Genomic DNA, 22,831 nt, shown 5'->3' on the forward strand with positions numbered 1-22,831 from the left:
TCTTTGTCCAATTTTAAAACAAATTTTCCGCCATATTCAATAGATCTTTTGGACTTGGGATACTTTATCATGGGGTCCAGCCCCCCAATTGTCGCTGATCAATGATGCATCATGTCGATGGCAGCTCATGAAGTGCTGTTTATAAGCAGAAATCATCAAAGATATGGTGAGGAGCGGATGATCGTTCATCCCCCATCTATTTTTCATTTGTCTTCAGCACATCTCCCGGTTACACAGGGTGATGTTCTACTAACAAATAATCATTTTTAGTACGGCATAAAAAATGCAATGACTAGAGAATAAGTGTTTGTGCATTTGTTAGATTGGCGTCCTGATTATTGGGGGCAGTGATTCAGAACACTCATTACTTCCCAATAATTGGCTCGATCACTGTGTGAAAGGTCCCTTAATTATTTTGGATACTTCAGGAAGAAAGCTGTCAATCAGTGGCAGGGAATGCTGTGAGCTTAGGACTGTGAGGACTCGGGGACGCACTCTCCATTTAGTGAACTGTTCAGTACCAGTTTACCAAAACGACTGGGTCCATTTAAGTAAGTTATCCAGTCTTTTACTCAGATAGGGCAACATAAAAATGGTGACCCTGTGAATGTTCATATTGCAGTATGTTCAGATGCATATGAAAAATTTGGTCAGACATCTACATTGTGTATATATAAGTTATTTGTCCTTTCAAGATATAGATATATATATATATATATATATATATATATATATACACAGGGAGTGCAGAATTATTAGGCAAGTTGTATTTTTGAGGATTAATTTTATTATTGAACAACAACCATGTTCTCAATGAACCCAAAAAACTCATTAATATCAAAGCTGAATATTTTTGGAAGTAGATTTTAGTTTGTTTTTAGTTTTAGCTATTTTAGGGGGATATCTGTGTGTGCAGGTGACTATTACTGTGCATAATTATTAGGCAACTTAACAAAAAACAAATATATACCCATTTCAATTATTTATTTTTACCAGTGAAACCAATATAACATCTCAACATTCACAAATATACATTTCTGACATTCAAAAACAAAACAAAAACAAATCAGTGACCAATATAGCTACCTTTCTTTGCAAGGACACTCAAAAGCCTGCCATCCATGGATTCTGTCAGTGTTTTGATCTGTTCACCATCAACATTGCGTGCAGCAGCAACCACAGCCTCCCAGACACTGTTCAGAGAGGTGTACTGTTTTCCCTCCTTGTAAATCTTACATTTGATGATGGACCACAGGTTCTCAATGGGGTTCAGATCAGGTGAACAAGGAGGCCATGTCATTAGATTTTCTTCTTTTATACCCTTTCTTGCCAGCCACGCTGTGGAGTACTTGGACGCGTGTGATGGAGCATTGTCCTGCATGAAAATAATGTTTTTCTTGAAGGATGCAGACTTCTTCCTGTACCACTGCTTGAAGAAGGTGTCTTCCAGAAACTGGCAGTAGGACTGGGAGTTGAGCTTGACTCCATCCTCAACCCGAAAAGCCTCCACAAGCTCATCTTTGATGATACCAGCCCAAACCAGTACTCCACCTCCACCTTGCTGGCATCTGAGTCGGACTGGAGCTCTCTGCCCTTTACCAATCCAGCCACGGGCCCATCCATCTGGCCCATCAAGACTCACTCTCATTTCATCAGTCCATAAAACCTTAGAAAAATCAGTCTTGAGATATTTCTTGGCCCAGTCTTGACGTTTCAGCTTGTGTGTCTTGTTCAGTGGTGGTCGTCTTTCAGCCTTTCTTACCTTGGCCATGTCTCTGAGTATTGCACACCTTGTGCTTTTGGGCACTCCAGTGATGTTGCAGCTCTGAAATATGGCCAAACTGGTGGCAAGTGGCATCTTGGCAGCTGCACGCTTGACTTTTCTCAGTTCATGGGCAGTTATTTTGCGCCTTGGTTTTTCCACACACTTCTTGCGACCCTGTTGACTATTTTGAATGAAACGCTTGATTGTTCGATGATCACGCTTCAGAAGCTTTGCAATTTTAAGAGTGCTGCATCCCTCTGCAAGATATCTCACTATTTTTGACTTTTCTGAGCCTGTCAAGTCCTTCTTTTGACCCATTTTGCCAAAGGAAAGGAAGTTGCCTAATAATTATGCACACCTAATATAGGGTGTTGATGTCATTAGACCACACCCCTTCTCATTACAGAGATGCACATCACCTAATATGCTTAATTGGTAGTAGGCTTTCGAGCCTATACAGCTTGGAGTAAGACAACATGCATAAAGAGGATGATGTGGTCAAAATACTCATTTGCCTAATAATTCTGCACGCAGTGTATATATATATATATATATATATATATATAATTCCAGTAATGTAAAATGCATGCATTGGTTTGTGGAATCTGCAAAAAAAGCTAAATTCTCTAGTCTCATTTTTACCTCATTAATTGACCATAAGCAAGAATCGTGCAGCCCCCACTGATATAAGATCAGTGGCAAAACAAATGTCTAAGGCCTCATGCACAAAACCATTGTTTGGGTCCACATCCAAGCCGCAGTTCTTCATTCACTTCAGTTGGGCCACAACTTATTTTTTTTTTTTTTGCGAGGCCACAGGTCCTATTGTCTGTTTTTGCAAACAAGAATAGGCATTTCTATAATGGGCCTCCTGTTCCGCAAATTGCAGAATGCACACGGCTGACTACAAAACATGGCTTGGTCATGTGCAAGTAGCCTAATGTGGGAACCTTCAACAGTATCTGCTGAGCAACCAAGTTTTGTAAAAATTGGTGGAAACTGCCCACCGGATAGAAGATGAGTCTGAACAATAGAGATTTGGCCTGTGGGAAATATAAACGCAACACTTTCAGTTTTTCTCCCATTTTGCATGAGCTGAACTCAAAGATCTGAAACATTTTCTACATACACAAAAGACCCATTACTCTCTTAATCTGACTAAATCTGTGTTAGTGAGCACTTCTCCTTTGCCGAGATAATCCATCCCACCTCACAGGTGATGCATATCAAGGTGCTGATTAGACAGCAGGAATATTGTACAGCTGTACCTCAGACCGCCCGCAGTAAAAGACCACTCTGAAATGTGCAGTTTGACCACACAGCACAATGTCACAGATGTCGCAACGTTTGAGGGAGCGTGCAATTGGCATGCTGACTGCAGTGTACGTGAGATAATTCTTGACTGACCTGTGGTCTTACTGACAGTTATTTTCTGTTTACAATTTTTTCTCCGATTACCAGCTTCCTCTTTAAAATTCCAAAAACCCTCAAGTGACCACAAGGTCATAGCATTTGAATTTTTGTCTTGGAAAACGGAACTTTCACATATGAATCATTTTTTCGGAGGCACTTGAGCATATGCCTTATCTGCAAGTGGAGGCTTTTTAGAAACTTAATTCTAGCTGACTTGTATGAAAGAAATGTCTGCAGTACATTCCAGCATTAAACGCTGTGTGTGTGTTTTTCTGAGCAGAAGTGACGGCAAACTTTAGTCACATGGACCGTCACTTCTGCTCAGAAAAACACACACAGCGACATCTGTGACATTGTGCTGTGTGATCAAACTGCACATTTCAGAGTGGTCTTTTACTGTGGGCGGTCTAAGGCAGACCTGTGCAATATTCATGCTGTCTAATCAGCACCTTGATATGCATCACCTGTGAGGTGGGATGGATTATCTCGGCAAAGGAGAAGTGCTCACTAACACAGATTTAGTCAGATTTAGTCACATCAACTTTGTGCACCTCAGTCCAAGTCAAGCAAATGGGACCAAGCTGCAATACGCAACACAGCCACTATACAATGGAGGAGCGCTGCAGCTTCTTCAAGCAGCTGATCGGTGGGACTCCTAGGTGTCAGACCCCACTGATCTGATATCAATATCAGATCAGTGGGGGGCAACTGCCAGCACCCCCGACGATTAGCCGCTTGAAGAGTGCTGCCTTATCTTCACTGTTTACCTGCTCGTCGTTACAACTGCATCGGTGAGTAGTGTATGGTGAGAAGTAAATGAGACGGCTTCTTCCTGTTCATTTGAACAGAAGGTGCCGTTCCACAGAAGCGCTCTCTCATCAATAGACATTACTATTTTTGCCCCCAATGCGGACTAGAATAGGACATGTTCTATATTTTTCAGATTGGCCACACGAATGCGCAAAAAATACGGACATGCGCATGATCTCACAGAAATTAATTGTTCAGTTTGCTATCCCCAAAAAATATGGTTGGCACACAGATGAACAATAGCGTTTTGTGCATGAGTCCCCGAAAAAAACGCTTTGATCTAAAGATCTCTATAAATATTACCTTTTTTAGATTTTTTTTATTTTTATTTTTTGCTGTGAGATAAGGTACATTAACCTGTTCCGGACATAGGACGCTAATTTCCCAATCATTAAGGACACAGGACGTACCGGTACGCCCTATGTATTTCCGATCACCGCCGTTCGGCAGGCGGTGATTGGAACCCGGTGCCTGCTCAAATCATTGAGCAGGCACCTTGGCACCCCCCCCCCCCCCCCAATTCAATTCAGACCTGCGCTGGCCACCAATGAGGCCGCACTAGCCACCAATGATGGGGGATTCGGAACATGACTTTAACAAGGGGGGGGGGGAGATGTGAGGCCGCACTGGCCATCAATGATGGGGGATTCAGAATGTGATTTTAACAAGGGGGGGGGGATGTGAGGCCGCACTGGCCACCAATGATGGGGGATTCAAACGTGATTTTAACTGGGGGGGGGGGGGAGGCCGCACTGGCCACCAATGAATATAATATTGGGGAGGGAGGGGGTCTGCCCCCTCCTGCCTGGCAGCACCTGATCTCTTACAGGGGGCTATGATATGCACAATTAACCCTTTAGGTGCGGCACAGCAGGGGGCAGTCATGTACACAGTTCTCAGTATATTCTCACTTGAAGCGTCCCCATCACTATGGGAACGCCTCTGTGTTAGAATATACTGTCGGATATGAGTTTTAAGCTTTTATGCAGACGGATCTGTGATCAGTCTGTGTGAAAGTTGCCAACGGCCACGGATCACGGACGCGGATGCCAATCTTGTGTGCATCCGTGTTTTTTCACTGACCCATTGACTTGAATGGGTCCGTGAACCGTTGTCCGTCAAAAAAATAGGACAGGTCATATTTTTTGGACGGACAGGAAACACGGATCACGGCCGCGGATGAACAACGGTGCATTTTCCGAGTTTTCAACGGACCCATTGAAAGTCAATGGGTCCGCAGAAAATCACGGAAAACGGAACAACGGCCACGGATGCACACAACGGTCGTGTCCATGAGGCCTTAGGGTGAGTTTAGAACACCCATGCCCCCACACACACGCGCACCAAATTAAGATTTACACGCACACACACACGCAGACACACACTCCCCTATGGCCCGCTGGATGTTCTCGGCCGAGGAGGCATACGCCCAGCTTGCCTCAGAGTCCGAGAGCCCCAGTGAAGACGAGGATGACCCCACTTTCCCTTTTAGTCATCCGCGTTGTCATCATCTAGCGATGATGATGAGCCCCCAAGGTGGCGGAGACGCCGCCAGGCGGAGCAAGGGGACCGCCATGCTAGGGACCCTGTGGCCCACCCTAGTTCGAGCAGCTCTGAGGCTCGTACTAGTTTTCCGGCCCACCAGTTAAATCCACCGGACCCCCCTGCCGGTGAACTTGTCTGGTATACCCCAGAGCGTTATGAGCCCGTGATTCTTGATTTTGTAGGCCAATCGGGAATCCAGATTTCCACAGTGGGCTTCACTGAATATGACTTTTTTAGTCTTTTTTTTCAGTGACCACTTTGTAAATCTAATGGTGGAGCAAACAAACCTGTACGCCCAACAGTTTGTTACTCAACACCCGGGCTCTCTTTTGGCTAGGCTCGGTGGCTGGACCCCGGTCAGTGAACAGATGAACACTGTAAAAAAAGAAAAGTGCAAAAAAAGGTATTTTCTTGTCACCTTACAGCACAAAAATTGTAATAGCAAGCGATCAAAAAGTCATATGCCCCCCAAAATAGTGCAAATAAAACCGTCCTCTCATCCCGCAAAAATGAGCCCCTACCTGAGATAATCGGCTAAAAACAAAAATAAATGACTTTATAAAAAGATAATATAGTGTAAAACATAACTATTTTTTGTTTTAAGAGTAGACCTATTAGGTATCGCCGCCTCCGTAAGAATCTGCTCTATAAAAATACCCCCCAACCCCTCAGATGAACACGGTAAAAAATAAAAACGTTTTTTTCCATTTTAATCCGTTTTTTTCCAATAAGGGTTAACAGCCAAACAAAACCTAATATTTATTGCCCTCATACTGCAGTTTACAGAAGCACCATATATGTGGTCGTAAACTGCTGTATGACCAAACGGCAGGGCGCAGAAGGAAAGGAACGCCGTATGGTTTCTGGAAGGCAGATTTTGATGGGCTTTTTTTTTTTTGGCACCATGTCCCATTTGAAGCCCCCCTGATGCACCCCTAGAGTAAAAACTCCATAAAAGCGACCCCATCTAAGAAACTACACCCCTCAAGGTATCCAAAACTGATTTTACAAACGTCGTTAACCCTTTAGGTGTTCCACAAGAGTTATAGGCTAATGGAGATGAAATTTCAGAATTTCTATTTCTGGTAACCTTGCCTCACAAAAATGTAATATAGATAAACCAAAAATCATATGTACCCTAAAAATGGTCCCAACAAAACTGCCACCTTATCCCGTAGTTTCCAAAATGGGGTCACTTTTATGGAGTTTCGACTCTAGGGGTGCATCGGGGGGCTTCAAATGGGACATGGTGTAAATAAACCAGTCCAGCAAAATCTGCCTTCCAAAAACCATACGGCGCACCTTTCCCTCTACGCCCTACTGTGTGCCCGTACAGTAGTTTACGGCCACATATGGGGTGTTTCAGCAAACTACAGAATCGGGGCAATAAATATAGCATTTTGTTTGACTGTTAACTCTTGCTTTGTTACTGGAAAAAATGGATTAAAATGGGAAAATTTGCCAAAAAATTGAAATTCTCAAATTTCATCCCCATTTGCCAATAACTCTAATCAGTTTTGAATACCTTGAGGGGTGTAGTTTCTAAAATGGGGTCATTTTTGGGTGGTTTCTATTATATAAGCCTCACAAAGTGACTTCATACCTGAACTGGTCCCTAAAAATTGGGTTTTTGAAAATTTCAGAAAAATTTCAAGATTTGCTTCTAAACTTCTAAGCCTCGTAACAGCCCCAAAAAATAAAATATCATTCCCAAAAATGATCCAAACATGAAGTAGACATATTGAAAATGTAAAGTAATAACTATTTTTGTAGGTATTACTATGTATTATAGAAGTAGAGAAATTGATACTTGGAAATTTGCAATGTTTTACAAATTTTTGGTAAATTTGGGTATTTTTTTTAATAAATAAAAAAAAAATTTGACTTCATTTTACCAGTGTCATGAAGTACAATATGTGCCGAAAAAACAATCTCAGAATGGCCTGGATAAGTCAAAGTGTTTTAAAGTTATCACCACTTAAAGTGACACTGGTCAGATTTGCAAAAAATGGCCTGGTCCTTAAGGTGAAATAAGGCTGTGTCCTTAAGGAGTTAAGACTGGAATTGAGAAATACTGAACCCTGTTCTTGGGTGAATTATGCAGTTTACAAACATTTGTTTTCAAATTTGTTTAATGACTATTAAATGGATCTGGGACAAGATTTTGTTCTGTTCCCTCGCTTATCTGTAAAGTCCTTGCTCCATATGGTCGACATTAGGCAAGAAAATTATGCACTTGTAAACAAAGCATAGTGATCTGAAATGTGGATACCAAACTCGGAGGGCTGAGTTGTCTGAACCCTGAAACAACTGGCAACCAGACTTACCAATGCGCTAAAATTTTTGGATGTGCGTATCCTCAGTCATCAGTTTCTGGGCCCCTGTAAATCCTCTTTACATGTGCTGTGGAGTTGGCTTAAATTATCCTTTCCTTTAAGAAACTGTTTCAGGTTGGAGAGAAGTTCAGTGTATTGTTGTTCTATGTGATTACTATCAGAGAATGAAAATTTCATTTTGTAGAGGAGGATGGAGGATATTGGCAGCTCTTCTACAGTGGTGCTTGAGGTTGCTGTTATAAAAGCAGTGAGTCCAGTACAACCAGCTTGTTCTTCTGCTCCCATTTGTATCCTCATCAGTGTAATCAAATCGAATATATATTTATATATTATACCCCCTTGAATCAGACTTGGCTGCTCGGTGTTGTATAGGTGTTTTTGAAGGTTGACAGTGACAACCCTTTGTGGACCTACTATATTTGTCTTTCTCTTAACAGAAGCCGTTTAAGTGGTTTCCTGTTTTTAGCGGTATTGTGTGTCAGCCTGTGAGTACGAGATGGCATTACCACTACAGTGCGAGCCTGTGAAGGGATTACCGTATGTTCTGTCTGAGACATTTCTAGTGCTTCTGTGGAATGTTTCTGTCATATGGTTTGAGAGATGGTTGTTTGGATTTAAGAATTTACTACATAATGTTTATATGTGAGAGAACTTTGGCTGACTTTTTTATGAGCACTAAAGTTTGCACCATGGAAACACTTCAGGAGAGAAATGTAACCCGTTGGTTTCCTATAGTCGTGTATTGAGTGGATGAACTAAAACTTATGAATTAGAACTGATAGACCTTTTACTGTTATGTGTGTTGTGAGTTTTTGGTGTTTTATGATTAAATGTGTTTTCCGGGACTACAGTATTGATTGTGCATGGACGGCAATGCCAAACACAGCATTCACTTGAATAGGACTGAGCTGCACATATGCCATGTACTGAGGAACATGACCTCACTGGTCTTTTTAATCAAGTTAAGTTTCCAGGAGATGGACCTCCACTGATCAGATATTGATAACCTGTCCTGAGGATAAGTAGTCAGTGTTGTACTCCCAGAAAAGCCCTTTAACAAATAAGAGCTTTCTTCTTTTACTTCTATTTCCGGGATGTCAAACACATGGACCTCCAGCTGTTGCAAAACTACAACTCCCAGCATGCCCTGATGTAGGCTGTCCGGGCATGATGGAACTCTTTGGAACAGCTTGGAGGATCATGAGTTTGACATCCCTGTTCTAGATGAAATGTTGAATTTCTGTTTCCTGGAAAAAATGTTAAGTCATATATTGCAGCAGCAAATTCACAATTACTACTTGGACATAGCTGTCTTTGCAAAGTCATGACCATAAACATCTGTGTCACAAGTTCACTTGATATGTATTTATCGGTTGTGTTAGTGGTTGCATGTTCATATCTTGTCATGTTGTGGCCAAATTTAAGTTGTCTCTCTTTGAGAAACTCCATTTTGTGTGTGGGTGTTTACTTCAGATAAGGAAATGTGAGTCCCAAAGGGGACTGGGTCTGATGTGAAACCATTGTATGTACGGCTCTCTAGAAATGATAGTGTAGTTATAACTATGCTAGGTCCAACCATAATTATGTAAACCTTGATGTGTTTTTAGCCTGTTTTGGTAAAAATTCAAGCATTATACATTATTGGTTTTTCTTCATATAGGAGACACTCAAAGGGAATGTCTTGTATATTTAATTTAGTTTTCATTAATTAGATGTAAGGCTGTAGAAGTGAATCAATGGCCCAGATTTACTAATCCTGTAGATGGAATAAGCTTAGACAGACTGTCTAGACCTGCACCAGATGTATCACAGGGCTCAGGCTGGAGGATAAATCTGGTGCAGGGATAGACACTTGTCTCTGACTCTATACCTGTAATGGCTAACCTTTGCACTCCAGCTGTGGTAAAACTAAATTTCCCAAAATACACACTTGCTTGGCTGTTCTAAGAACTCGATAGAAATAAATGGAGCATGCTGGGAGTCAAAGTTTCACCACACCTGGCGTGCCAGTGGTTAGTCATCACTGCTCTATACCAACTATTGGTTGGCTTACTTTGAGACCCAGAACTGTAACGCAATTTTGGCGCATAACAGCATATCTTAGGCCATGCCCTCTTCTCTGTAAAGCTCCATTCATTCCTGCTAAACCGCACCCTCTTTTCGTACAACTCTGAAAAAGATGTATAAAACCTAGTTGTACTAAAATTGCTCCAATTTGCATTACTTTTTAAACCGAGTCTAAGCACAGACGCATTGGTAAATTTGGACCAAGGTGTGTGAGCTTTTTTCTAGTGTTCTAGAAGGCTGGAGCTACACCTAGACTTTTTTTAGCACTTCGGATTTTAACCATTTGAGTGACAGCTGTAGTACAAAGCAGTAAATATGCAATCTTCTGCACTGCAGTTGCCACTTGATAGTTAAAATCAATCAAAAAAGCTACAAAAAGTCTTGGTGAAGCCCCAGGCTAAGGGCTCATTCACACGACTGTATGGTCACCGTACCCGTGTTGCAAACCACAAATAGCAGTCCGCAATGCACAGACAAGTCAATGCATTGACTTGAATGAGTCCACAATCCGCAAAATACGTCAAAGGATTCTGTTCCAGTCTATGCAACAAAGCTGACGAGAGCTACAGAAATAGGATGTGCCAGCCTATTGTGTCTGCTCTAGTGGACATTGTGCAAACTGGAGTATAGAACATGTCCTACCCTTTATTTTGCGGAAGCACAGACCCGGAAGCGCTTCCCAATGTTTCCGTGGGCTTCCAATTTGTGCCTCCGCTCCGCAAAAGATTGCTGTATCTTGCAGATCGTAGACCCATTCAAATCAGGGAGGTCTGCAGCATGGAGTGCGGTCCGCAATAGGGGCACTGAGCCCTCGCGTTCATGTGAATGAGCCCTAAAGGATATGTTATAAGTGTGATAGATGTAGGTCACTTTTATGGGAGTTCTCTACTGTCCTTGGAACTCTAATGGAAGTGAATAGAGACCTCTCCATAGACTGCAGCCGGCAGCCTGGTCTCCATTCTCAAGATAGAGGTGGGATCAGAATTTATTGACGTCACATAGCATTAGGTTATAGTGCACGCAAGCATGCACTATGTCCTGACTATGTGTGTACGTCACGATCTAGTGATGTGCAGGCAGGCGGGTGACCACAGAGTGTGAGTAATAGCAAGCTCTTCACTCACAATCCCTGGTCACATGGCACAAACGAATCATCGATACAAAAAATGTGCATCAAGGATTTTTTTGTGTCCAGCTAATCGATTAATTTGAGTAATTGTTTCAGCCCTACCACAGAAGAAACACGCATTTCTCTATTGCCTGTGTATAAACTACAGCAGGGTGTATGTACATTATGACAGCTGTAATAAGCCATAGTTATTGAACTAAGAAATTTTGTTACTAGGACAGTGATGGAGCGCAGCACTCAAACCCCACCCCCACATAGCAGGGGTCATAGTGTGGTAGGGAAAATGCATATGGCGCCTTATCTAGGCTTTTGGCAGTACAATAGAGCGGTCATTAACTTACCACTCTAATGACAAGGACATGACACTGCATATTCTGTTCCAATCTATGCAACAAAGCTGTCAAGTGAGCTACATAAATAGGATGTGCCAGCCAATTGTGTCTGCTCTATTGGCCAAAAGAGCAAACTGCAGTATTTCAAGAATTGTTTTAAATGTTTTTAATCTCAAAAAATGGAAAAGGCACCAGATATTTTTTAAAGTTTTATGATAAAAACCTGATTAAAGTGTCATACTCTGATAAGACATTTTCTTAATGGTACTAAAGCTGTGTTCATCTCGCACATAACCTGGTATGTCATTAAAGGAAATCTGTCACCTAGTTTGAGCATATTAAACTGTTAACATAGCAATGTTCAATAAAGTACCTTCATTCCAGCAAGGGTCTTCTTTCTTTTATTCAAGTTTTCATTTTGATCAAAAAGCGATTTTTAAAATATGCTAATTAAGCTTCAAGGTGCCCAGATATGTGTTATTCCTCTCCTCTAGTTCCCAGTAACGCCCCCCTGCAGTCAGGGCCGTTTGAAGGAATTTGGGGGCCCCAAGCAAAATAGACATGGAGGCCCCCCCCCCCCCCTCCACACCTTACGCACGCAAAGCCTACAGGAACCACAGTATAGCCATACAGTTTAAGTTCACCCACACTTTATATAACATAAAAAAGGAGGTTTACAGTGCAAATACTGCTGTTGCATTTAATGTGCATGAAATTTGAACAGTGCCAGCCACAGATCTCCCCCCTAAACAGTGCCATCCACAGATCTCCCCCTAAACAGTGCCATCCACAGATCTCCCCCCTAAACAGTGCCATCCAAAGATCTCCCCCCTAAACAGTGCCATCCACAGATCTCCCCCCTAAACAGTGCCATCCACAGATCTCCCCCCTAAACAGTGCCATCCACAGATCTCCCCCCTAAACAGTGCCATCCACAGATCTCCCCCCTAAACAGTGCCATCCACAGATCTCCCCCCTAAACAGTGCCATCCACAGATCTCCCCCCTAAACAGTGAAATCCACAGATCTCCCCCCTAAACAGTGCCTTCCACAGATGTCCCCCCTAAACAGTGCCATCCACAGATCTCCCCCCTAAACAGTGCCATCCACAGATCCCCCTCCCCTAAACAGTGCCATGATGGCACTGTTTAGGGGAGGGGGGGGAAGGGGTCTGTGGATGGCACTGTTTAGGGGGGAGATCTGTGGATGGCACTGTTTAGGGGGGGAGATCTGTGGATGGCACTGTTTAGGGGAGGAGGGATCTGTGGATGGCGCTGTTTAGGGGGGAGATCTGTGTGGATGGCACTGTTTAGGGGAGGGGGGATCTGTGGATGGCACTGTTTAGGGGAGGGGGGATCTGTGGATGCCACTGTAAGGGGATCTGTGGATGGCACTGCCATCCACAGATCCCCCTACAGTGCCATCCACAGATCCCCCCTCCCCTAAACAGTGCCATGATCATCATGATGGCACTGTTTAGGGGAGGGGGGATCTGTGGATGGCGCTGTTTAGGGGGGAGATCTGTGTGGATGGCACTGTTTAGGGGAGGGGGGATCTGTGGATGGCACTGTAGGGGGATCTGTGGATGGCACTGCCATACACAGATCCCCCCTAAACAGTGCCATCCACAGATCCCCCTCCCCTAAACAGTGCCATGATCATCATGATGGCACTGTTTAGGGGAGGGGGGATCTGTGGATAGCACTGTAGGGGGATCTGTGGATGGCGCTGTTTAGGGGGGAGATCTGTGTGGATGGCACTGTTTAGGGGAGGGGGGGATCTGTGGATGGCACTGTAGGGGGATCTGTGGATGGCACTGCCATCCACAGATCCCCCTACAGTGCCATCCACAGATCCCCCTACAGTGCCATCCACAGATCCCCCTACAGTGCCATCCACAGATCCCCCTACAGTGCCATCCACAGATCCCCCTACAGTGCCATCCACAGATCCCCCTACAGTGCCATCCACAGATCCCCCTACAGTGCCATCCACAGATCCCCCTACAGTGCCATCCACAGATCCCCCTACAGTGCCATCCACAGATCCCCCTACAGTGCCATCCACAGATCCCCCCCTCCCCTAAACAGTGCCATCCACACAGATCTCCCCCCTAAACAGCGCCATCCACAGATCCCCCCCTCCCTGACGCTCACAGCACAGCAGTATATTAATAAACGAATCAGTAACTACTTTAATCATTGCTCAAGTCATTACTGAGCTCTTTACTAGGATTGTTTGGATATCTCTTAGTGTCTGACTCTCTTACTTTGTCTTAGCTCCGGTAACAACAGCAGGCGGCGCTCACTCACTGACGTCACGCGCCTGCGCCGCCTAGTGGGAGGAGCAGGCGCGTGACGTCAGTGACAGTGAGTGAGCGACGCCCCCCGCACTGCCTGCTATTACCGGAGTCCGGAGCTAAGACAAAGTAAGAGATATCCGAAATAATCCAAGTAAACGGCTCACTCAGCAATGCCAATGAGCAATGATTAAAGTTAAAGTAGTCGGGGCCCTGTATATTCTAACCCCCAGGCAAGCGTCCCGGTCACCATGGGAACGCTTGGGGGTTAGAATATACCATCGGATTTGAGTTTTTTACGATCTCACTGAGCTCGAAAAACTCAGATCCGATGGTATATTCTAACCAGGCAAGCGTCCCCGTCACCATGGGAACGCCTGGGGGTTAGAATATTTTATACCATTGGATCTTCTGAGTTACTCTGCTTGGCCAGCTCGGGGCCCCAACCAGCTCGGGGCCCCAAGCAATTGTTTGTTTTGCCTGTCTGTTAGCGACGGGCCTGCCTGCAGTGCCCAGCCCGCCTTTATTTCAAGCCCAGCACGCCTCCTAATAAATTTATTTACTCCCACATCGGAGCCGAACGGCGCCGCCCCCTCCGCTACGTCATGTAATTTTTTCCCCCTACGATCCTTGTGTCCTCCTTTCTTTCCCCAGAAATCCCGCGCAGCCGCAGTATCACCGACTGCCTGCGCCTGTACGATACTACAGCTCCTGAGGCAACAGCGCTCTGATTACGTCACCGGCCTCGGCGCATGCCCAGTGACACTATTGAGGCTGTTTCCCTCAGGAGCCGTAGTATCGTACAGGCGCAAGCAGTCGGCGATACTGCGGCTGCGCTAGATTTCTGGGGAAAGAAAGGAGGACGCAAGGATCGTGGGGTGAATAAATTACATGACGTAGCGGAGGGGGCGGCGCCGTTCGGCTCTGATGTGGGAGTAAATAAATTTATGAGGAGGCGTGCTGGGCTTGAAATAAAGGCGGGCTGAGCACTGCAGGGGGGCATTACTGGGCACTTGTGGGGAAGAATAAATCCCCTCTGGGCACCTTGAAGCTTAATTAGCATATTTGAAAAATCACTTTTTGATCAAAATGAAAACTTGAATATAAGAAAGAAGACCCTTGCTGGAATGAAGGTACTTTATTGAACATTGCTATGTTAACAGTTTAATATGCTCAAACTGGGTGACAGATTACCTTTAAACATTCATCTTGGTGAAATTGGGTTCTACAAATTTTTATGATCTGGTTAATGACTGTTATTCCTGCTTCTTTGACAGGATGAAGATGAGGTGGCACAAGATGTTCCTGCTCCTTTGCATGGCTGGACTTTGCGTAATCTCTGTTCTCCACTTTCTGAAAGCCCTGTCATATGTTTCACTGTCAAAGGACTTGGTCTCTCTTAGTCCCAATTTTATTTCTGGCTTCTTTTGGGAGTCCCGGCCTTTGATACCTCAACACATAGAAAGGACAGATGATGGCACCCAGTTTCTACGCACTCCTGGCTACTATCGACCACCTGAGGCTGCTATTCATCAACCTAGGCCTCCTCCTTCAGGGCACAGTCAAGGCGTTATTAGCACAGATGAATTGCACCTAAAGGAATTAATTCTACAGGAAGATACAACAGAGCATTTTGTGAGAACTAAATCTGGTGGTTTATGTTTCAAATCGGGAACAAAGTCACTAGACCGCTTGCCTTCTGAGAAACCAGAACGTTCCTCTCAACGTAAGGTATCTCCTAGTATTTCTCGTCAGTCACAGCAGCAAATACAGAAACGGAGGAAATGGGTGGAATGTGTTTGTTTACCAGGCTGGCATGGACCTAGTTGTGGGGTGCCAACAGTTGTCCAGCACTCCAATCTGCCCACAAAGGATCGATTAACACCACGATTGAAACCACGTCGTGTTGTCAACGCCATCAATATAAATCACGAGTTTGATCTGTTGGAGGCACGTTTCCGGGAGCTGGAGGGGGCTGTGGATGTTTTCTTAATATGTGAATCAAACTTTACAGCATATGGGGAGCCACGTCCCCTCATATTCCGCCAAATGCTTCTTAATGGAACGTTTGACTACATTAAATCCAAAGTGGTCTATGTATTCCTGGACCATTTTCCTGAAGGTGGGAAACAAGATGGGTGGATAGCAGATGATTATCTGCGGACATTTTTGACTCACAATGGGATTAGTCGTCTACGCAACTTGCGAGATGATGACCTTTTCATTATAGACGATGCAGATGAGATTCCCAGCAGGGAAGGAGTGCTATTTCTTAAGCTTTATGATGGGTGGACGGAGCCCATTGCTTTTCATATGCGCAAATCACTCTATGGCTTCTTTTGGAAACAGCCAGGGACCTTGGAAGTGATTTCAGGTTGTACCATTGGAATGCTTCGTACTGTATATGGCACAGACGGTATCCGCCTGCGCCGACGGGAGTATTACACTATGCCCAACTTCCGTCAATATGAAAATAAAACTGGTCACATTTTGGTTCAGTGGTCTGTGGGTAGCCCTTTACATTTTGCTGGCTGGCACTGCTCCTGGTGCTTTCCTCCAGAAGGAATTAATTTTAAGCTGATCTCTGCGCAGAATGGGGATTTTCCACGATGGGGTGACTATGAAGACAAAAGAGACCTAAACTACATCAGGTGGCTTATAAAGACTGGGGGTTGGTTCGATGGAACCAAGCAAGAGTACCCAGAAGCCGACCCCCATGAGCACATGTATGCTCCTAAATGCATCATGGAAAACCCCCAACGATTTGGCTACTTAATTAAAAATCCATATAGCTAAAGTGAATGGTGAGGGATGTGGTTAAAAACGATGTAATTCTCCTTCAGCCACTTGAACTCTTCATTTAGAATTTGTTTTTGCTTGTTCTTTTTCTCCCTTGTGAATCCACTGGAAATGAGATTTACCACTAACCAAAAGGGAGCCATGAAGAAAACCCCTCTGAAGCTAGCGTGCTTAGTAGGATGGGTGTTGTCCTTTTTGGGTTGTTACTAAGGGAATTGGTTTCTCAGGAGATTGATAGTGGCGAGCGCTCTCCCACCAAGTGGTATTTCAGCAGTAATATTCCGACCTGTTCGATGCCTGTGCAGCTGTTGATGCAACATTGCATGTTTACATGTCTTTCCAATGAGCCCTTTTTATGTTGCAGGGAATAAGAAATGCTTCGCTGGCCCCTGTGGCAAGGAAAAGGTTACTGATCATGCTGCATATACATTACTTGAGTATGACTATGCACTTCCAGGTCCATATGCATGCCAACATGCTGTTAGGAAAAAAACAAAACAAAAAGGCTTTTAGTGAAGGTCTGTAATTTCCAAGCAACACTCCCTGGCATTCAGTGGGATATAATTTATTAACCCTTCATAGCATGAACATGGAAATACATTGTGGTACTCTTCTGTCACATGATCACGTCTTTTGGAGGGTTAAATATGTTATATTGCTGTAGCTTCATAAGCTTTAGTGCCAATGCGTTGTAGAGCCTGGAAGAACAGTATAATAATGGTAAGAATGAAGGTATAATGCACTTTTTTTGGGGGGCCCTGCAGTAACGTGGCACTTTTTTGAGTTGCAAATTATTCTTCTGCCGAATGTTAAACTGAGTATTTTGCCCAGAGCCTGGTCACCTTCTACCAGGCAGCGTTCCTGTGGGATTATTGGGGGGAAAAGGCATACGAAAAAGATAAACTTTTTGGATGTTGCATTAAGCAGGGGTCACTGGCGGGTGGAGATCTGTCTTCTGTATGTTTTGCTGTTCATTTAGCTATGGTTCCTGGAGAGCATAGAGCTGGAGCACCTTTTCTAAATTACGTGCTCAATTATTATCACACGTTTAACGTGACTTACAAAGTTCAGATGTCACCATGAACAGCCTGAACAGATGACCTTCATGATATGATGGCGGTCAGAATAAGCACACCAGGCGTTACTGGAAGTAATGTCTCTGACGGCTTGGCACTTTTTCAGAAATTGCTATGAACTAATGGAAGCCTTCTAGGCACTGTATCAATGTGGATGAAATAAAGAGAATAGATGATATATTATTCCCTATAAAGGGATTTTTTGTTTTGTTTGCAAGGTTGGGGGCTAATAAAAGGGAACTATCTGAAATACTTTGCTCATATCGGAGTGTTGGGCTCATCGATTATTGGTTCACCAGTTGTGAATTAATTGCTGCACTGTAGAGGCCACAACACAGGGAAGACCTGATTCATTGAGCCACAAGTGCTTTGATTGAGGCCCCCGGTGTCAATGTTGTCATGATACATGGTGTGGGCATTATTACTGGTATAACTGACTACTATGTACACTACTAAGTGGAGATATCAGATAGTATTGGGTTTAACCATCTAGCTTGGCATTAAGGGTTCACCTTGCCTTTTCTTATCTACCTCCCTGGTTCTGTTTTGTGTTTATGTACTGAAAATTCAGTTTTTAGTTATTTTTTTTATAATGCCGTGATATACATTCCTCATTCAGTAGCATGTGACTGGTAAACTGGACCAACACCTAAAAACCATAGCAATGCTGTGAAACTAGCTTTTGCTATTCATTTATGATCACTCCAGCTTCAATCAGGTCAGCACAGATTTTAGGTATACTCCACTAGGGTATGTTCACATGTGGCCGATCTGTTGCATAAATATTTAGTAACGTAGTTTATAAGGCTGAAAAAAGACATCTGTCCATTCAGTTTGGTCTTTTATCCTGCAAGTTGATCCAGAGAAAAGCAAAAAAAACCTTGAGGTAAAAGCTGATTTTCCTCACTTTAGGGGAAAAAAATTCCTTCCTGACTCCAATCAGAATAACTCCCTGGATCAACAGCCCATCTATAACTATGCGACTGAAAAAATCTATTTCATACATCTGCACTTCCGCCCTTCAGAGGTGGCGGCATTTGTATGAGCACTGCTTACTCTTCAAGATTACACTGCGTCGTGTAATTACAAGTGCTTGTCCCATTCAAGTTACTGGAACAAGCACTTGTAATTGCACTGCGCCACCGAGACTATTTGTGATGTAATCTTGAAGACATAGTGCTCGCACAAGCGCCATCGCAGCTGATCGGCAGGGGATATAGACAACAAGGCCATTTTCATATAAGCGTATTCTCCATCATTGTAACCCAGATCTCAATGATGTGTAAAAGTCTCATGTCCCCACATGGCACCAGTAGGGTGCCTACAGGCACCACAAGTTAGGGCTTTTGTACATAGATACAAAATGCTTTTCTAGCTGCAAGCCCTCCTCTTACTGGGTCTCATTGGATTTCGGGTATTAAAGAGGCTGTCCAAGATTGTAAAGAAGGGTTTGCTTCTTTTCCAGAAACCCTGCCATGTGTCCATGGGCTGCATCTGGTATCTTAGATAAGCTTCATTTGGTTCAGTGTGGATGAACTGCAATATCAGACACAGCCCACGGACAAACGTGGCGCACTTTCTGGGAAAAATTAAATTGTTGCCCACAGCAACCATTTTTCCTTTGTAGGTTGGATCCACAATACATTAGCTATTACAGATTAAATTGCCTCAGTATATGATGAGTAATACTCATGGGCTGTCCCCTACAGAGAAAATTGAACATGTGAAATACAGATGAAATATAGTTCACATACAGATGCACCCAAATTTTAATAACGTCTGCGAACATTTCCCATCTGCAAAATGAATGTGTTTTATGTTGATGTGAGTAGGCTAGAATACCGTTCCATGTTATGCGCTGAAAGAAATGTATGGAATACTGATGACAAATATGCTTGTATGAAAGCAGTCTTTTTGTGTGTGCATCACTTTTTTGAGCCCACCGTGTTAAAGGGGTTGTCTCATCTCAGACAATGAGGGCATATCACTAGGTTATGCCCCTATTGTCTGATAGGTGCGGGTCCCTACATCGAGAACGGAGCCCTGAAAGTGGCGGAGGGCGCACTGCACATGTGCAGCCGTCCCTCCATTCATTTCTATGGGGCCGCAAAAAATAGCTGAGCGCTGGCTTGGCTATTTCTGTCAGGGCCCATAGAAGTGAATGGGAGCGGTGGCCAGTCATTGCTGGTGCGTTCCCATTTACTTCTATGGGGAGAGCGCTTGGTGGTGGCCGGACTGGAGTCCTCCAGCCACCACTTTGCGAGGCTCCGCTCCCGATATAGGTCCCAGCGGTGGGACCCGCACCTGTCAGACAATGGGGGCATATCCTAGCCCCCATTGTCTCAGATGAGACAACGGGGGCATATCCTAGCCCCCATTGTCTGATGAGACAACCCCTTTAAGTTAGATTTAGCAGATGTATGATGAGATATTTAAAGGGCATCTGTCAGCAGATTTGTACCTATGACACTGGCTGACCTGTTACGTGTGCGCTTAGCTGCTGAAGGCATCTGTTCATATGTGCTCGCCTATATATATGAAAATGAGCCTCTAGGAGCAACTGTGGCATTGTTGTTACACCTTGAGGCTCTGCTGTCTGCAACTGCTGCACCCTCTGCACTTTGACTTTAGGAGGTCAGGGCTAGGTGAGGTCTTGTTCACACTCCCTGATCCAAAATCAAAGTGCAGGGGGTGCAGCAGTTGGAGAGAGCAGAACCTGTAGGTGTAACGGCAATGCCCCTGTTGCTCCTTGAGCCTCATTATCATATTTATTTAAAAATCATTTTCCCCAGCAATGCAGGCACATATGAACATTGGACCAACACAGATGCCTTCACACATGTAACAGGTCAGCCAGTGTCCTAGGTACAAAGCTGCTGGCAGATGCCCTTTAATGTTTATAGAACTGCTTTGTAGAAAAATATGAAGTAAGCTTTATAAACCTATGAAGTACAAGTTAAGTTTTGGAAGAAAGCAAACTATTTGACATTACTGAGCACCATTAATGAAGAACCACAAACGCATTAAATAAAAGGCAGTTCACTGCACAGTAAAGATGTAAAACGTTCTTCAATGCTGTCATTTCCGGATAGACTGATTGACCTGAAGCCTGCAGCACCTCTCCACCTCTGTCCCATCACCAACATATCCTACCATGCCTCATGGCTGTGTAGCCTTGCAGTAGAAACTTTGTGAGGATCCAAATCATCCACCTTGAATAGCGTTGGTCTGTAGACATTGATGTGGTTGGTGATTTGGATCTACGCGATGCAAAGACTGAACTGTCAGAGCACAGAAATTGTGATGTCAAGCTGCAGGTCTGTCCCCCAAATATTTTTTGTACATATATTTATATACCATATAGACTATAAATCCATATCCTAATTACAAGCTGGCTGCTTCGATATTCTACATCATTATGAAAGGGACTTTGCCTCATTTTACAGGAAGGGAATCCAGTTACCACTGGGAGAAAGGCGGCTGTTTCCACATGGCTCATCAATCCCATATCATTTTTCATTTTACCTCACAATTAGATGCATGCAGTGTGGAGATGCCAACAGTTCAAGAGGACTATCATGGCAAATCCCTTCTTTTGTGAAAAGGGATCTTTGTAGGGCATTAGAGACGCGCCAAAAATGTGAGTCTGCAAGTCTGAACTTAACAACCTATAAAATATAGAATTGCTTTTTGGCAGCCATGAAATTAATCCAAAAGCCTTTCTCCAAATAATAAGGGTACACAGAGTTCAGGAATATACTGCGTGTCTATACAAGTGCTTAGTCCCTTCTGGACTTTCTTCTCATCTGATCATCCTTGTAAGGCTGCCATCTCAAGCAGAAAATTTCCATGACTGGAAATGCTTTCCGTTCATCTGAAGGGATCTTGCAGAAATCCATGTCTTTGCTTCCGATACAACCCCATTTAGATGACTGAAACGGATTTCAGTCGCAAAAGTTTTCTGCAACAAAATTTGCATGTGAAGGCTCCCCCAGGCCGTCAAACATAGAGAAACTGCCGTGTAATGTTGATTGTGCTGAAAACACCTTCTTCACCTGGAACTTGAAGAAAATACTTGTGCTCCTGTTGCCTCGCAGTATATCTTCACATGCAGGCTAGTGGTGTCTTCAATGCCAATTTGTACCATGTCTGTCCTCAATGGTATTAACGTCAATCTCCACACTACTTGCATAGTAATCAGATGTACATACGAATAATATTCAAGAATCTGAATATTTCTGGAGGACAATGATTTTAGCATTGTTGTTTTAATTGCCATTGTTTTCTGACATTAATTAGTATAAAAATTGATTAATTCTACAGTTTTCACTACATTGTTTGTTCAATTATCTCTATATCCTCTTTTGGTTTGTCTCAGTTCTTACCAACAATATCATGTTGGCCAGATTCTTTCTGTCTTGGAAATGTCCGTCATTGGCCAGATTATTTTGTGTTTCTGGGATTTCTTAAAGGGGTTATCCCATGATTAATGTAAAAAAATGAAAATCAGACATCATATAGTACATGACAATCTCTTAGAAGCTAGAACTAGCCCTGTACCTCACACAGAGCCAGAGATCTCTCCATTCATTGCTCTGCTAGATTAATTTTAAACTGCAGCCTTCTCCCTGTAACTGTCACAGCTTCTAACAGATACGAGTGGTGGAACTGAGTTTGTGCAACCACCTGGGCGGAGTGGACAGAGAATAAGGAAAAGAACAGCAGCAGGTGGTGCTGTATAGATACATATTATTGAATAGTTCAGTGGCTACTATACAAAATTTTAAATTATTCAGATCCAGGTGTTGATTTGAGAAATGTAGAATATTTTTCATAGGACAACCCGTTTTAATGGCGTACATGAAACTTCAAGTACATTTAGTGCTGTAAGTGAGAAGTATGCTCAATCTAGTACTTCAAGGCAAAATAATATAACATGTCATTGATACGCATGAGAAGATTAAACAGGTGAGTTACACGACCAGGAAAAGCCACTGATTTCCAGAATAAGGCTACATTCACACAACCATATGTATTTTGCGGATCGGACATACAGATGTGGACAGCACACCGTGTGCTGTCTGCATTTTTGCAGTACTCATTTTTGGGTCATCATCCAATCCAAAAAAAAAGTGAACAGAAACAAAATATGTTTGTGTGAATGAAGCCTAAAAGGGCTTTTTAGAGCATTCAGACACCTTTTGTTTCTGCACTGCAGTCCGTTTTCTTTACTATGGGTAGTGCCAATGGGACTTAAAGG

The 22,831-nt window shown here is 43.5% G+C and overlaps 1 protein-coding gene across 3 annotated transcripts in view; it reads left to right on the plus strand.

The window, feature by feature from the left end:
• MGAT3 (beta-1,4-mannosyl-glycoprotein 4-beta-N-acetylglucosaminyltransferase) overlaps window positions 1-18,279 on the plus strand; it is an 88,584-nt gene extending 70,305 nt beyond the window's left edge. For all 3 annotated transcript variants that reach the window (XM_040406940.1, XM_040406941.1, XM_040406939.1), the window contains exon 2: window positions 14,974-18,279. In XM_040406940.1, coding sequence (XP_040262874.1) covers window positions 14,975-16,492 — 1,518 coding nt within the window. In that variant the 5' untranslated portion in view covers window position 14,974 and the 3' untranslated portion in view covers window positions 16,493-18,279. The remainder of the gene's footprint in view (window positions 1-14,973) is intronic.
• Window positions 18,280-22,831: the final 4,552 nt, after the last annotated feature.

Source organism: Bufo bufo, chromosome 9 (assembly GCF_905171765.1).
Source record: "Bufo bufo chromosome 9, aBufBuf1.1, whole genome shotgun sequence".
In the NCBI taxonomy this organism is placed as follows: Eukaryota; Metazoa; Chordata; class Amphibia; order Anura; family Bufonidae; genus Bufo; species Bufo bufo.